This window comes from Rhinichthys klamathensis, unplaced genomic scaffold, assembly GCF_029890125.1.
Source record: "Rhinichthys klamathensis goyatoka isolate OS25496 unplaced genomic scaffold, OSU_Roscu_1.1 h1tg000637l_1, whole genome shotgun sequence".
Classification (NCBI taxonomy): Eukaryota; Metazoa; Chordata; class Actinopteri; order Cypriniformes; family Leuciscidae; genus Rhinichthys; species Rhinichthys klamathensis.
Window position 1 is genome coordinate 430,001 of NW_026607083.1, and position 16,154 is coordinate 446,154.

The following is a 16,154-nucleotide window of genomic DNA, read 5'->3' on the forward strand; positions in this document are numbered from 1 at the left end:
ATGCAAATAAACGGTGACTGTCATTTTGCTTGACATTTTATTTCGTGTCCCACAGAAGAAAGAATGTCAAACAAATTTGGAGTGAAATGCAGGTGATGATTTGTTTTTGGGGTGAACGGCCCCTTTAAATCTAAACTACACGAGTATAAATTCAAACTGCGCGTTGATAGTGAGAATGGTAATTTCCGACCGAATAAAGTGCACAATTGATAACTAAAACAGGCCTTTGTTGGCTCAGCTGTCGAGTTTGACTAGAATCACCCTGATAAGAGTGAGTAAACAAGCCAACTTGTAAAGTTTTGACAGTCCACACAGCAGAAGTTAAAGGACCCTAGTGGATTTCACAACACTAAACTCCTTATGCTTGTTTCACAAAGATATAAAAAGCTTAAGTGACCTCTGTCTTTAATGATTTTTTTGTTGCCTAGACATCTTAAATATGAATAAACACCAAATAATCTTGTGGTTAAAGCCTGATTTGGGGTAGAGGTCATGAATTATGTGATGTCTGCAATGTGGTTGCTCTGTACCAAATAGGGGAATTGAAGTGTGGGTTTGTATTTGTTACCAGAATTAGCCTAGTTTTTAGAGCATTTGTTGCTTCAGGGTGTATGTCTCATGCACCACACTTCTGTTTTTGTTCTATAGGTGACTATGGGAGACCGCTCCGCTGCAGACAGAGCCTGTAAGGACCCAAACCCCATCATTGACGGCAGAAAGGCCAACGTTAACCTGGCTTATCTCGGAGCCAAGCCACGGGTCATGCAGCCAGGTGAGGCTTGGAGAGCAAAGACATGAAAATAATATTCATGAGGCCATCGCACACCAATGCCGTTGCTCTTTTACATAGGCACAATGACTTGACAAACCGCAGATGCAGCATGGGCATTTTTTCCATTCAATAGTTTCTTTGTACATGCGCAGTTGTTTACTCAAGGTTTTCAACTCTTAATTAATTGTAAACAGTGACTGTAAATGAGATTAGAGATGTTATGATGTGATAGTCAAGTCACCTTTATTTGTAGATTTGTAGATCAGTAGATCATGTATGCACTGACTCAGCAGATTTCTACAACACACTTGGTGTATAACTTCATCTACAGTCATGTTTAGCAGGTTTATTAGGATTATATAATATTAGTAGTATAAATGCTGTTTTTGTGTGCAGGTTTCACCTTCGGCGTCCCTCAGATTCACCCAGCTTTCATCCAAAGACCATATGGGTGAGTAACAGGAACATCTAGAATAGGTTGACTATGCATGTGTTCAGTGGTAGTTTTAAATATCAGACCAGGTTTAAGACCAGATTATGACATCACAGTGGCTTTGATATGTCATTAACAAATGTATTTTAATTAGTGCTGGGCAACGATTAATCGTGATTAATCGCATCCAAAATAAAAGTTTGTGTTTAAATAATATGTGTGTGTACTGTGTATAATTATTTTGTATATATAAATAAACACATATGCATGTATACATTTCAGAAAAAAATGTTTTTTATATATAAAATATTGATATCTATATAAAATATAAATTATATTTAAATATATATATACATGCAAATATTTTTTAAATATATATATACATGCATATGTGTGTATTATATACAAAATAATTATACACAGTACACAAACACAAACTTTTATTTCGGATGCGATTAATCGCATCCGAAATAAAAGTTTGTGCTTCCATAATATGTGTGTACTGTGTATAATTATTTTTTTTATATATAAATAAACGCATATGCATATATACATTTAAGAAAAAAATATTTTTTTATATATAAATATTTACATTTATATAAAATATTTATATCTATATAAAATATAAATTATATTGAAATCTATATACAGTAAAAATATTTCTTAAATGTATACATGCATATGTGTGTATTTATATATACAAAATAATTATACACAGTACACAAACTTTTATTTCGGATGCGATTAATCGCGATTAATCGTTACCCAGCACTAATTTTAATACATAGATATTAGGGACGACATGATGTTATTTCTGAATCTTATTTAATACTTTGATGTTGAGAGAGTGTGTGTAAATGTGTGTGTGTGCGTGTACAGTATGTGAGTTTACACTGGACATTACAGCCTGACTCAATGTTGTCTATCTTTCTCTGGTCCGACAGGCTCGATTTGGGTTAAGATAACTGGTGGTTTGAGGAATAGTGCAGATCTGTAGCTACAGTACCTGTAGACTCAAACACACAAGCTCGAAAATGGTGATTACAGATGCATGTACGTTGGTTTTATTTTGGTTTGGACTTTCACTTTTAATAGTACATAGAGCTGTGTGTGCCTTTTTACCGTTATGAAGTGGTGTTGATAGCTTAACTGTGTGCATTTTTTTAATTTTACTGGAAAAAAGGCTGGTTTTTGGGGTGCTGAGTTTCCGTGTTGTGGAGGAGTGATGACTTTGCCACGGAGCAAAGTTTGCTTCCTTTTATTTTCTTCACGTTTTTTATTGCTGGAGCTTGTGTTTTTGATCATTTTGGTTTGTTTTCACCTTTGTTGTGTTTTCTGGTGTCTTGCGTGCCATTTTGTTTTGTGTGCCGTTGTTGATCCCTCTTCACGCCAACCCAACAGCCCGACTACAAACTTGCACGTTGCGGTTTTATTTTGCTCACTGATTGGGAGTCCTATCACACTCACACCACAGAGACTTTGACACATACTCACCCTTCACCGTTCTCTCCCATCTCCATTGTGTCTGTTCACTTCTCCTCTTTTTCAGCTCTCGTTCTCTGTCTCTCTTTTCTCTGGCCCTATAAGGCGTCCTGCAGTGGATCCAGAGTCCCTAGAGTCGGTGATGATGTGCTTGTACATTCCCTGTCATCCATTTCTGTATGATTTCTTAAACCGACCAGACAGTTCGCCCTACAAATTTACTCTTTTATGATGAATGTCTGAGATGCTCTTTTCCATACAACAAAAGTGGATCATTTTTATAATGCCAAGCGCCAAAAAAAGCATCACACCGTTGATTATTTTGAAGCATACATTGAATTAAACATGAAATTTTATTGTAGAAAGACTTATTTAGTGCTGGGCAACGATTAATCGCATCTAAAATAAAAGTTAATAAGTGTGTGTACTGTGTATAATTATTTTGTATATATAAATACACATGCATGTGTATATTTAAGAAAAATGTGTTATTTATATATAAAATATTTATGTTTATATGTAATGTAAATATATATAAGCTATATACATGCACATATTTCTTAAACATGCATGTGTATTTATATATACTAAATAATTATTCACAGTACACACACACTTATATATTACATAAACACAAACTTTTATTTGGGATGCGATTTAATCGTTGCCCAGCACTAATATTCTTGTAAAACATACACCAATAATCTTTATTTACACAAAGTATGGTGGCTTTGTGTGATGAACAGACTAGCTATTTGCTAAAAAATGAACTGCAAAACTCATGCATTTAATTCAAATTTTAAGTAAAAAAATTAAGTGAATAACATTTTTGTTTGGTTTCTCATACAATGTGGGTTCAGAAGATTTGAAATAGAGCACAAGTTATTGACTATTATCTTTGTGGTGCCATCTTTGGAGCTTGGCATTAAAAATCACCATGTACGTTTACTATATGGAAATGAACAGCTCGTGAAGTCGATCTCATCTTATTTTATGTCTTTAGAAAAAAATACAGGTATGGAATGACAAGAGGGTTTATTTATTTAGCCGACTGCTCGTGTAAAACTACACTGCCATTTAAACGTATTTTTGTAATATTTTTGAAAGAAATCTCTTCTGCTCTGCATTTATTTGATCAAAATACAGTACAAACAGTAATATTTTTAAAGTGTAATTTATTCCTGTGATCAAAGCTGAATTTTCAGCATCATTACTCCAGTCTTCAGTGTCACATGATCCTTCAGAAATCACTCTAATATGATGATCTGATGCTAAAGAAACATTTATGATTATTGTTGAAAACCGTTGTGTGGCTTCATATTTTAGTGGAAACTGTGATGCATTTTTTTCAGTATTCTTTGAATAAGTTAAAATTATAAATGGGGTAATCTTGCATTCAACACATCCTTGCTGAATAGTATTAATTTCTTTAAAAAATAAAAGCCCATACAGTAGCTATATATCTCTCCAAAGGCAGACAATCTACTGTAAGATCAGCAGGCATGTAGAAAAGTCGCAGGCGTTCAGTTTGATTATTTAATCAGTGGAGGATTCCTCAGCGTGTGCGTATGCGTGTGGGTGAGTGTGTGTGTGTGTGTGTGTGTGTCTGTTTGTGACATGCATGCATGTGTTTGCCGTGTTGTGAGCCTCTGCTGTGACAAACAAATGTCTGGATGCCACAGCCCCCTGAGCGAGCCTTCGTCACATGACCCGTGCGGCGTTAAGGAAAACAAGCTTCACCATTGTTTTGCACAAAGGCTGTAATGCTGACACTGCAGTCGCATGAAGCTCTCTCTCTCTCTCTCTCTCTCTGGCTCCGGTCACTGTCACACACTCGCTCTGGGTTTAGGGTGCTGGGCCGCTCCTGACATTTAGCTTTGAGATAAACTCGACATGTGCCACATTGCCACTGAGATTGCACCTCTCGCCCAGCACCAGTGTTAAAGATGCTTTTTTTCCATGTTCATCTTTCTTAAGTGTGTAATGTTGCTGTTTGAGCATGAAAACGCTCCAGTTCTTCTCCATATCAGTGTTTCTGAACTCCTGAAACGCCTCCATTGTAGTCTTGAGTTTCTCCCGGGAACGAACACGTCACAATATTCCTCGTTATAATATTTAATGCGCAGAATAAAGGGGCGGGGCCTGGTTGAGTTGGTTAGTAGTGTGTTAAACTGGCGGTTATGGAAAGGGACGGGACATTTCCCAAACACACTCGAAGCGCTCGACCAATCACAACACACTGCTCCAGCCGACCAATCAGAGCACAGTGTGCTTTTCAGAAGGAGGGGCTTCATAGAGACAGGAAGTAAACAGAGCGTTACTGACAGACTGGGAAGAGAGGAGCCGCAACAATGGAGAATAATCAACATTCAAGCAGGAAAACCTGTTCTAGTAGAGCCTGAAAACAACATCAACACTTTGTAAAAGGGCATAATAGATCCTCTTTCAGGCATGTTAGACTGTGTGGTGCCCTCGCCAAATGCAACGAAATGGTGTTGGTAGTCAAATTGGGACTGTGTAATATATGGGTCAGGTTTGAAATGTGCAAAGTCATGCCTGTTCTGCAACTTTCTTTGTAGGGCCATCATCACACATCAGGCCAGATTTACTAAACGGGAAGTTAGTGTGAGAGCGCAATCCCGTTAATGTGCCGATGGGAGTGGAAAGCTCTGCGCGTGATCAATTGAGGACAAGTGAAAGTACCAGTAAATTGACTAGCGCAAACTTAATAAATGACATTGCATGATTCACTTAAATACGTCTGAAAGGGAAACTGTTATATAAATGCATATGCAATAATCTAACCGCAAAAATAACTGCCCACGCCTTTTCAGCGCACATTTTTCACTGCGTGTCTTTAGTAAACCCTGACAGTAGTTTTTAACACCAAAAGAGGGTTTGCAATGGAGTGAGATGTTAGTAAATCTGACCCATAGTGTGTAAAAACCACTTCTACAGATGAAGATTAGATTAGTTAGATTATCATCTTCACAGATGACAACATGTGTTTTCTAGATCTGTAAGGTTAACCTGTATTTAGACACAAACCTCACTTTTCCTGAACTGCAATGGACTCTAGATAGAGATTTATTTAGAAAGTTATTTTTAATCTTTATTTCAGAGTACCTGATCACCACCAGATTAATTCATACATCCATTTTTCTCAAGTCATATATGCTCATCATAAGTCATGAGAAACAAGAGAACACTATGCATCTGATAAAGTGCTTAGACGGATAAACAAGATGAAATCTTTTTGCATTTAGAAATAAGCACCAGCAGAAAATAGCGGCCAGCCCTCGCTGTCACTCACTGCGCTTTATTTAACACTAAAGTGGTTGCGCAAGATTTCTCTAACTTGGTACTGCTTTTCGACTGCGTGTTCAGTTGTATGATCCCAATGTGCTAACAATAACAGACCAGCCTGATATTGGACTATATTTGATATTTCTGAAACGAGTCACCTAGTGTGTGGTTTTGTTTTTGTGTTGTTGTGATGATGCCTGTTCAGGTTGAATGTGATGTTCTCACTGTTATTTTGTGTATGATGACTCTTATGGTAGTCTATATTAACACAATCCCTGCTGTCACCTCAGGCTGGCAAGGCATCTATGAAAGATTTCATAGGAGCATCTTTGCCCTTTGACCTGAGAGAGAAAAAGGAAGGTTTAATTTCATTCCTCTCATTAATGGTATTCTGTGAGTGATTGTGTTTTTTTGAGTTGATGTGGGTAATACGTTCTGTTGCTCTTTACTTCTTGACGCCTGTGTTATGCTTGTTTTCTTTAATGTGGGGCAGAGGTTTTTTGAGTTTGGTCAGGTTTGATTGATATAATGGTGTGCTACAAATAGGGTTGCCATGATAGAAACATTCTCTCACCTTTTCCACTAAATATTGGATGTAATTAGCTCAAATTACAGTCTTAAACACCATCTAAAATGGTGGGACTTTCAGACACGTCAAAGTAGATGTAGACAAATTTCATAATCATAAGCTCAGATGATTCACTTACATTTTTCGTGGGATTTTTTTTAACCTCAGTTCTCATATTCTTCTACACAGGGTTCGTACAAGGTGATTGAATTTGACTTTTTGAAATTTAAGTCCTGGAAAACCCTTGAAAACAGCCATATTTATGAAAAGGTACTTGAAAAGCGCTTCAGCCCATCTGATATAGAGCCATTTTACATGGCTATTTAAGCAATATCACACTCATAGCAAAGTATAGAATACAGCTTTCATGTTATATATTCTATATATATATATAGAATCATATATTCATGGAAGGGAAATCAGTTTGAATAAGGAAAGCGATATCTTTGTCATAGTATTCTTTTGAATGGTTAGAGTTAACATTGCATGTTATTAATTGCAATATTATATGCAATTAATTGCATCTGCTGCACTTTATTTGTACCATTTTGTTTTATTGGTATAATTTTGTTTATCTATTTACCCTTTTTTAGAATTTGAAAGATAATAAAGATATTGTTTGATAAGTGAGAGTCCTTGAAAACCAAAAAAGTCCTGGGATTTCATTTCACAGTATCTGTATACGAACCCTGTCTATAATGTAGTTGCATCGTCTTGACTCATGTTTTGTGAGTTATATGATCCAATGCATCCGTGAACTCGTATAAAAAGTTCTCACCCGTCTGTTTAGTGCAGACAGTAAATGTGAAAAGCGCTCTGAAAGTGCGACGGGGTACGTAATGAAAGGCAGAATGGACTCATTGTTCCTGATTGCTTATTTAATCAAAACTCCCCTCTGTGTTTGCTGTCCAGCCCGAGGCTCATTGTCTAAGAGTTGGAGGGGGAAACAGCCAGCAACGTCCCTTTTTTGAAAACTGTCCAGCTGTCAAAGTAGCCCTGACATATTCACAATGCTCCCCTCATCTCCTCTTCTCCTCTCCTGGGTCCAGCGTTCCCTCGTTTCACACGACGGACGCCGGGGTGTTGAACGCATGCGACTTTTAGCATGACTTCAGCGGCGCATGGATACCGTGATGTCCGGCCTAGGAAAAATGACATCTTCACCCTTTATGCAAATATTATTAAAAGTTTTGTAAGCATATTGCATAGTTGTGCTTGGAATCAATTGTTTTATTTGTGATGACAACGCTAAGCCAAATTGTGCTGACATAATTTTTATCCAAGCTGTCATACACAGAAATTATAAACACTTGCCGAAACAAGAGAGAACAAATAAAATACAGTAGTCAACATTTAAAGTGGACAAAACCTGTCATCCAAGTATTACGTGAATTTTGAACAATACCCGTTTTTGTCTTAGGATGAACTTTTTTGATCCTACTACTGTTTTAATAACTGATTGTTAAAGTCAATGTATTCTTTTTCCTGTCCGCTTTTTGTTTTTCTATGCATTTTTGTTTTTTTGGCATAGTAAAATAAAACAGTAGCAACATAATTTTGTCGGGAAAAATGCCTAAACCAAGTTTAGTGTTTTGATTTTTGTTCTATGTATATATAGGTTGATTTGCCAAAAAGTGTAAACACTGTGGCGCAATCAAAACATTGCTCTGTTTGTTTGAGAATCCCGACCAGCCTGACATAGCAACAGTGGCTTAGCCAATGGAGTGACTTTGGAGGCGGAGCATCTGGTTGTCTGACCAATCACTTACTCGGGGAATGTTCAAATGGATTTAACTATCAGAGGATGAAACTAATTTATTACTTTACTTTCACCCTTGAATATGTTAACACTGACTATTGAAAGATTTCTCTGTTTAAAGGGTTATTTCACTAAAATATTACATTTCTGTCTTACCCTCATGTCGTTCCAAACCCATAAGATCTTTTTGATGAAATCTGAGACCTTTCTGTCCCTCCATTAACAGCTATGCAACTACCACTTTGAAGCTTCAAATAGTTAATAAGAAGATTGTAAATCTAATCCACATGAATTTAGCAGTTTAGTCAACAATGTTCAGAAGAGACACGATCGCTTTATGTGATGAACAGATTTGATTCGCTTGACGTGCGAGAACCAATTCATTCTCATGTTTCGCAGAACGTTTGAGCTTCTGCAAGAGGTTTGTTCTCGTTTAATTCATTGATTTTTTAATTAAAAATCAATGTTTAATTGTGAATAAAATCCTAACTTCAATCTGTTCATCATATAAAGCGATCAAGTCTTTCCAGAAAATTTTTACTAAACCGTTCGATTCATATGGATTCGTTTTACGATCTCTTTATGAACTTTTTGAAGCGTCAAAGTGCTAGTTGCGTAGCTGTCAATGGAGAGACAGAAAGCTCTCAGATTTCATCAAAAATCTTTATTTGTGTTCCAACTAAGCGAAACCCTTACAGGTTTGGAAGGACACGAGGGTGAGTAATTAATGACAGAATTTTAATTTTGGGTGAACTATCCCTTTAAGCATCCAGCCAAACCCAACATAGCAACAGTGACTCAGCCAATGATGTGCGTTTGGGGGAGGGGCATCTGTTTGTTTGGAAAAACCTGTTTGGAAACAGTAATTCTTTCTAAACGCTAGTGGCACGGACATTACAGTTGTACTGAGAGATATCTATTTTGGCAACCTTATATCCCTAATAATCACTAGCAGGCATTTCCTTGGGTGTTACTGAATTTTGGAGATTGGGTGCTTTGGCCGCGCTACAGCTGTGGTTTTCTATTTGCTGCGTCCATAATGCAATGCTAACGTGCTGTCGTGTTTTTCTCTCGCAGGATCCCAACTCACTATGTGTACCCACAGGCCTTCATGCAACCCAGCATGGTCATCCCTCACCTCCAGCCAGCGACGGCTTCCGCTACAGCGTCTTCGCCGTACATCGACTACACGGGCGCCGCGTATGCTCAGTACGCTAGCGCTGCGACAGCGGCGGCCGCCGCGGCGTACGAGCAGTATCCGTACGCGGCTTCTCCCGCCGCAGCCGGTTACGTAGCCGCCGCCGGCTACGGCTACGCCATGCAACAACCATTAGCAACCGCGGCTCCGGGAACCGCCGCCGCCGCCGCTGCTTTCGGTCAATACCAGCCTCAACAACTACAAGCCGAACGAATGCAATAGCAACCAAAGCGGCGGACGGGAGACGACGCCCAGCGGATGCTACTAGATGATGGTGACGAAGATAGTTGCTGGTTGTTGGTAGATTGCAAGAGGAGGAAGACGAGGGAGGGGGATAGTAATTGGTAGAGATTATTATTATTATTATTATTATTAGTGAGATGGGAACTACATTGCTTTCCAACTTGCTGTGATTTAAAGAAAAGAAAACATCAAAACCAAAAAAAAAATCACAGGAAAGGATGGAATCTAGCTTTTTACTCATTATTATGTTATCTTTATTACTATGATTAATATTAGAGTAGGATATTTATTGCGGAAGAAGCGACTAATCACTGTGGTAGACGAAAACCTTAAGTCCCGATGCTGTCATTTAATGTAGGCGACTGTTTTTCCGAAGGATACTCGGAAATGTCCCGCATTGTTTTGATTCTAGGGCCCCTTACCTTTATATTTATTCTCATTTATTTGAGGGCTCGTTTTGTTCTGTCGTCTTCTCAAGTGCATTTTTTTTTTTTTTTGATCATCAGGGAAATGGAGCATTTTTTCAGCGAATTCGAAACGACAAACTCTGCCAATCAGGGATAGTAGACCTAACTGTGGCGACGGAAATGGAGAAAGATCCAGTGTTAGCATGTTTTATGTTTTGTGAACTACCTTTTTATCTATCTGATGCTGAATGTCCCCAGTTTCTCTGACTCCTGCGTTGACCTCCTGACCTATGCAAAGCAAACGGGGGGGAAAAAACAAAAACAAAACAAAGTGCAGGAATAGGAGAGATTTTCTTTTGCTCCCCCACAATGGGCATCGAACAATTTGAAGGTACTCTCAAAAAAAGACAAAAAGACTGAGATGTATTGTATTATATGCTTACAAAACACACACACGGACTAACATGTACACCGTTATACACAAATTTAAGTGTTAATGTCTGTCTGTGGGCGTACATAAACACACACACACACACACACACACACTAAGATGACTATGTAGGGAAAAATAACGTGGCATTGCTCAGTATTAGTACTAGAATCAGGGAGCAACTGCTGTGTTGGAAGGAACAGGCACTGACACACACACACACACACACACACAGTCGGATTGCTCTGGAAAGATCGCTGGTTCGTTGAGCTGTTGCCGTTTTATCCCTGGATCCGGTCCTGCTTCGGGTCTGTCAACATTTCCCACTTCTTCTTATCCTAAAGAGGACAGGGACAGACCTGTGGATCTTCCTAATATCAGCGCCGGATCTTTATCTGGAGTCGTGAGAAGAGAGGAACGTCACCGCAAGCTATCCGCTATCGGTCTGGTCTTTATATGTTCACTGAGCACCAGCACACTTACTAAGGTCTATGTATTTCAATGAGCAACTCTTTACAGAACAGCACTATAGCGAAAGGATCCGAGGGTTCTTCGTGTGCCTTACATTTGTAATGCTATTTAAAGAGATCTGCTATTTAAGATATTTATTTTGAGTTGACTTATGTTGCGCTCTAAGATCACAGACTTGGAAGCGGTACTGTATGGATATAATGTATTCATCTCATGGCATATTATTATTATTATTATTATAAGTTATTGAGTAGGCTTAGTTGTAGTATTATTAACATACTCAACCAAAAGTGTTGTTGTAGGACTTATTTAAAATACAAATCTGTATGTGCACTGTACAAATCTTTTTTTTTTTCTTTTTTTTTTTATTATACATTTGGAATTTTAGAACATGACATTAAATATCAGCTAGTTTAATGCCTGACGTATGACATTTTGTTTTATTGCAGGCCTGTTGTTTTTGGGGGCATGTTATATCCATTTGTCATATCCAGAACTGTTTAAAAGGACAAAAAAAAAAAAAAAAAAAGAGCGAAGGGACATGCTGCTTCATACACTAGAATGTATTGTCAATGTCGAGGATGGATGCTGTGCTTCTATTGCTTTAAATATGCATCAGATGGGCTATTTTACACTGTTGAGAATTTTTATACTTGAACTCTTTCTTACAAGGGAAAATATGAGAAGAAGAAAAAAAAAACCAAGAAGAATAACAACAACACAAAAAAGGACACATTTTTCATTGTCACTGGATTTGGGCATGTAAAGTGTTAATGACTATTTAAATACAAACGTTCTGTAGGTATTTAAGCCTTATTTCAGATTTTCAACACTATTTACTCTAAATGGAAATAAAAAGGTTCTATATTTAAACCTCAAACGCTTTGTTCATTGCACAAGCCTGATTTTATTTCCATTCTTGCATGTCATTGGACGCCTGAATGATGTGCTCATGGTTTGAGATTGTTATATTATTCAAAAGCACACGTTCTAGGTCATTGCTGCATCATTGAGTGGTGAATTGCAAAGTATTTCAATGGTGATGTAAAGTGCTGATGGTTTGTTTCTTACGGTCTTTGTTTAGACAGGCGGTAGCTTTACTACTGCAGTCACAGCGCAAGCTTTCTGTGTTTCTCGTGGATGAAGGTGTCGTGAAAAAGAAGCAGATTTTCTCAGCAAGCCAACCGTATAAACACACAGGCCTCGCCACACACCGAGACGCTTATTTATGACCTTGTTTATGCTGGTTTGTGAGGTGACAAATTTAGCTGGCCTCAACTCTGCCTGTCCAAACATTGCTTAATAATTGAGGTTCAGAACCAGTTAAACTGATGGACAGCATTTGTGTTTATTAGCACAAAAATTATGTTTTCTTTAAAAAAAGTTTAACATTTAGTGAAAAGTTAAGCGTATAAAATTGTAATAGCACTTATATTATTTAGTTAAAACTGACAGCATTTGTACATAATGTTGATTACCACAAAAAATACAATATTTACACTTTTTTTTGTATTTAAATCAATGTTACGGTGAGGCTTTTACAATGAGGCCAATTTTTGGAGGATTTAAAGGCGAAGTTTAAAATTGTACACTTATTCTTTGTTAAAGGGGTGGTTGATTATGATTTCACTTTTCTAACTGTAGTTAGTGTGTAATGTTGCTGTTTGAGCATAAACGACATCTGCAAAGTTACAACGTTCAAAGTTCAAAGCAAAGGAAGAGATTTGCTTTTAAAGAAATAGCTTTTTAAGGACTACAACAAACGGCTGGTAGGAACTACACACATTCCTCCAGGGTTAGTGACATCACAAACCTTACATTTACATAAGCCCCGCCCCCGGGAACATGATTTATAGATTATTATGACAGAATATGCTAATCAGTGACTAGAAGATAGTAAGCTTCATAAATTCATCAACTAACCATTCAGAAATGTCCTGTTGCATTCTTCATGTTGCCACTTCTTCTTGAGTCTCTCCATCTTTGTCTGACTCCGGTTTAAACATAAAAGGCTAAACGTTTTTAAAATTTTGAGTACATCTAGGTGAGGTAATCGGAACACACACACACACACACACACACGTGCGCGAGCGAGCTTTTGAAGCTCCGCCCCCTGTGCCGGGAGCAGCAGCTCATTTGCATTTAAAGGGCCAGACACAAAACGGTGCGTTTTTGCTCACCCTCAAAAAATGACAATTTTAACATGCTATACAAAAATATCTGTGGGGTATTTTGAGCTAAAACTTCACATACACACTCTGGGGACATCAACGACTTATTTGACATCTTGTGAAAAGGGCATCATACCACCCCTTTAACACTCATCTATTAATCTATTATTTGAGCTGTAAATGTTCAAATCTAGCCTGGAAAAAACCCAGACAACTTCTGGCAAATTTAGATTTGCTCTGAAAGTTAGTCTGGCAAAGAGCTCATTCAAGCCCATTTCCAATCCGCCGAAATCGAGGCACCAATCAGAAATGTTGGGGCGGGCTTTACGCGATGACGACAGCGCTGGGATTTTGAAGCAGATTTTGTAGCCGACATTACAAAGATGGATGCCGCCGTCGAACATCACTCGTTCCAATCAGCTATCGCGTCTTTTTTAAGCCATTTGAACGTTTCCTTTTAGTTAAAAACCGAGCAAAGAACAACACTCGGAGATGTTTCTCCACCGCTCTGCATACGTCATCTCCTTCACCGCTCTGATTGGGTTTAGGTCTATCCACGACGTCCGTTGGCGACGCCCCTCTGGAAATGATCTGTCTATGACGCTTTGCCAGACCATAACTCAGTTACAACTGAGAATGGTCTGGTTTTAACCAGGCAAGTTCAAATCATAATTTTTTACAGTTTTTTTATGTTTTCATGTTAAAACTGGATATAACTTCACACAGTTCACATGTTAACTTGCCAATTGATTACGACACATTAAAAAAAAGCAATTTAACGCTCAAATTAACTTTCATTGTAAGTGTCTCATCATAACCTTGATTGTTAAAAACGTGGTGATCAACATGATGCTGTTGATTTAGATTTTAGACGACTAAGAATATTTTTTTGAAGATAGTTCAATTTAATAAATGTATTGTTTTGCCCCATAATTCAATGAATGTTTTAACAAGAGTGTTGGATAAACATACTTGACTGAGTGTTTGTGACTTAATGAATGTGTTTGTGTAAACACGTCGCCAGAATCACTAAATATAATTCAATATGACTCGTCGGGTGATGGCGTAAGCAATTTTGTGTATGTTTGTTGTTTGTGAACTTCATACTGGATCTAGATTGAGCAATGTTTTATCCAAATCGCTGTGTCATGGATCTGAGATCCACCATGTTGACCTAGTTGAACCGGTCTTCTAATGTTCGGCACTGAGCACTTTGGGTAATGATGACCATAAACCGGGCCTAAGTCCTGATCCAGCCTGACACCCCCTGTAACTCAAGCCTATTTACACATAACCCTCACAACACATGTGTGTCTTTACTTAAAACCCACCCAACGCGGCTTCACCTGTAGAGGCTGTTTGGCTTATTGGACATCAGTGAATTATTCAGGGATTTTCTTATCAATAAGAAATGCCGAAGGGCCACGTCTCTGGAGGATCTATTTCTGCCCGGCGTGTAACCTGACGCTGTTTCAGGAGTGAAACTTTCCACCACACCGTCACCAGGGATGCTTGTCTACCGTGGGCCGTGATAACGGAGGCTCCCGGGAAGAAACGCCACCGGGAACACATGCAGAATACGAGCGCTGATACCAGCTGAACATCTCTGGATAATCTCATCCGTCACGCTGTCAGAAGTGCACTAGTGTAGAGTTGCTCCAGAGGTCATGGAGATGGAATAAAGTGATTAGAAAAGTAATAATGCAATGCTATGACTATGTGTGTGTGTGTGGTGGGTATTTTATTATTGTTTAATTTTGTTTTATATTAGTGCCACGGTATTATTTGACGAATTGTAATGTCTGAGATGATAAAAGAAGAAATCTTTTAAAAATCTAGTTCTTACAAATCTTTGTATTCACATTGGCTTCTGACATTTTTTTAAATACATTTATCTTTTGATAATATTCATATAATTATTATTATTGATTATCGATTCATTATATTTTTTTAATAGATATTATGTTATATTAACATTGTATTATTATATTATTAGTGCTGTAAAATCAATTAATCGTATAGTCACATCTAACATAAAAGTTTGTGTGTGTGCGTGTACATATATATATATACAGTAGCCTATATATACACACATAACTACATACATATACACACACACATAGTACATAGGCTATATTTTCAAACTTTTATGTTAAATGCGATTTATCGTGTTTAATCGATTGGACAGCAGTAATATAATAATAATCAAATCGACTAATCACGATTAATCACATCTTACATAAAAGTTTGTAAATTTATATATGTGTGTGTGTGTGTGTATACTGTATATATATATACATAAATACATACATACTCACACAATTGCACACACACACAATTGCACACACACACACACACACACACACACACACATACATAAACACAAATATAGGTTATATTTGGCTACATACTTTATGTTAATCGCCATTAATTGATTTGACAGCACAGACATATTTCTTATGTAATAAGTCAAGTAAAACATACTAAAATATTTTCATTTTCTTTGCACCTTGAAATTTGCAAGCATAAACAGATCATATCATAAACTAGTCATATAATTCAAAACTTTATAATGATATAAGAGGGTTTTCTTTTATGGTTTATGGTTTTCTTGTCACATGACAATAAAATGGCTTCATGCATGTTGAATAATACCTTTGATTTAGCACACAAGTTTATCATTATTCACTATGTTAATAATATATTGATAATTCAATATATTTAAAAATGATTACATTACTTAAAATAACTCATCGGTTAATCCAAACTACTTATATAAAACATCTTTTTTTTGTCATCAGTGTCATATTTGTACTTTTTCTGAATAGCTGTTTGCCATTCTTCAGTGTAATGCCTTCGAGAGCTCCTCAGTCTCTGCTCTCTCGAGGCATCTCTGATTCATCATTCCCAAATA

At 37.4% G+C, this 16,154-nt stretch overlaps 1 protein-coding gene across 1 annotated transcript in view; it reads left to right on the forward strand.

Annotated features, from left to right (window-relative positions):
• rbm24a (RNA binding motif protein 24a) overlaps positions 1-11,949 on the forward strand; it is a 12,746-nt gene extending 797 nt beyond the window's left edge. Inside the window, exons 2-4 of the mRNA XM_056241351.1 lie at positions 649-772; positions 1,169-1,223; positions 9,398-11,949. Coding sequence (XP_056097326.1) covers positions 649-772; positions 1,169-1,223; positions 9,398-9,740 — 522 coding nt within the window. The 3' untranslated portion in view covers positions 9,741-11,949. The remainder of the gene's footprint in view (positions 1-648; positions 773-1,168; positions 1,224-9,397) is intronic.
• Positions 11,950-16,154: the final 4,205 nt, after the last annotated feature.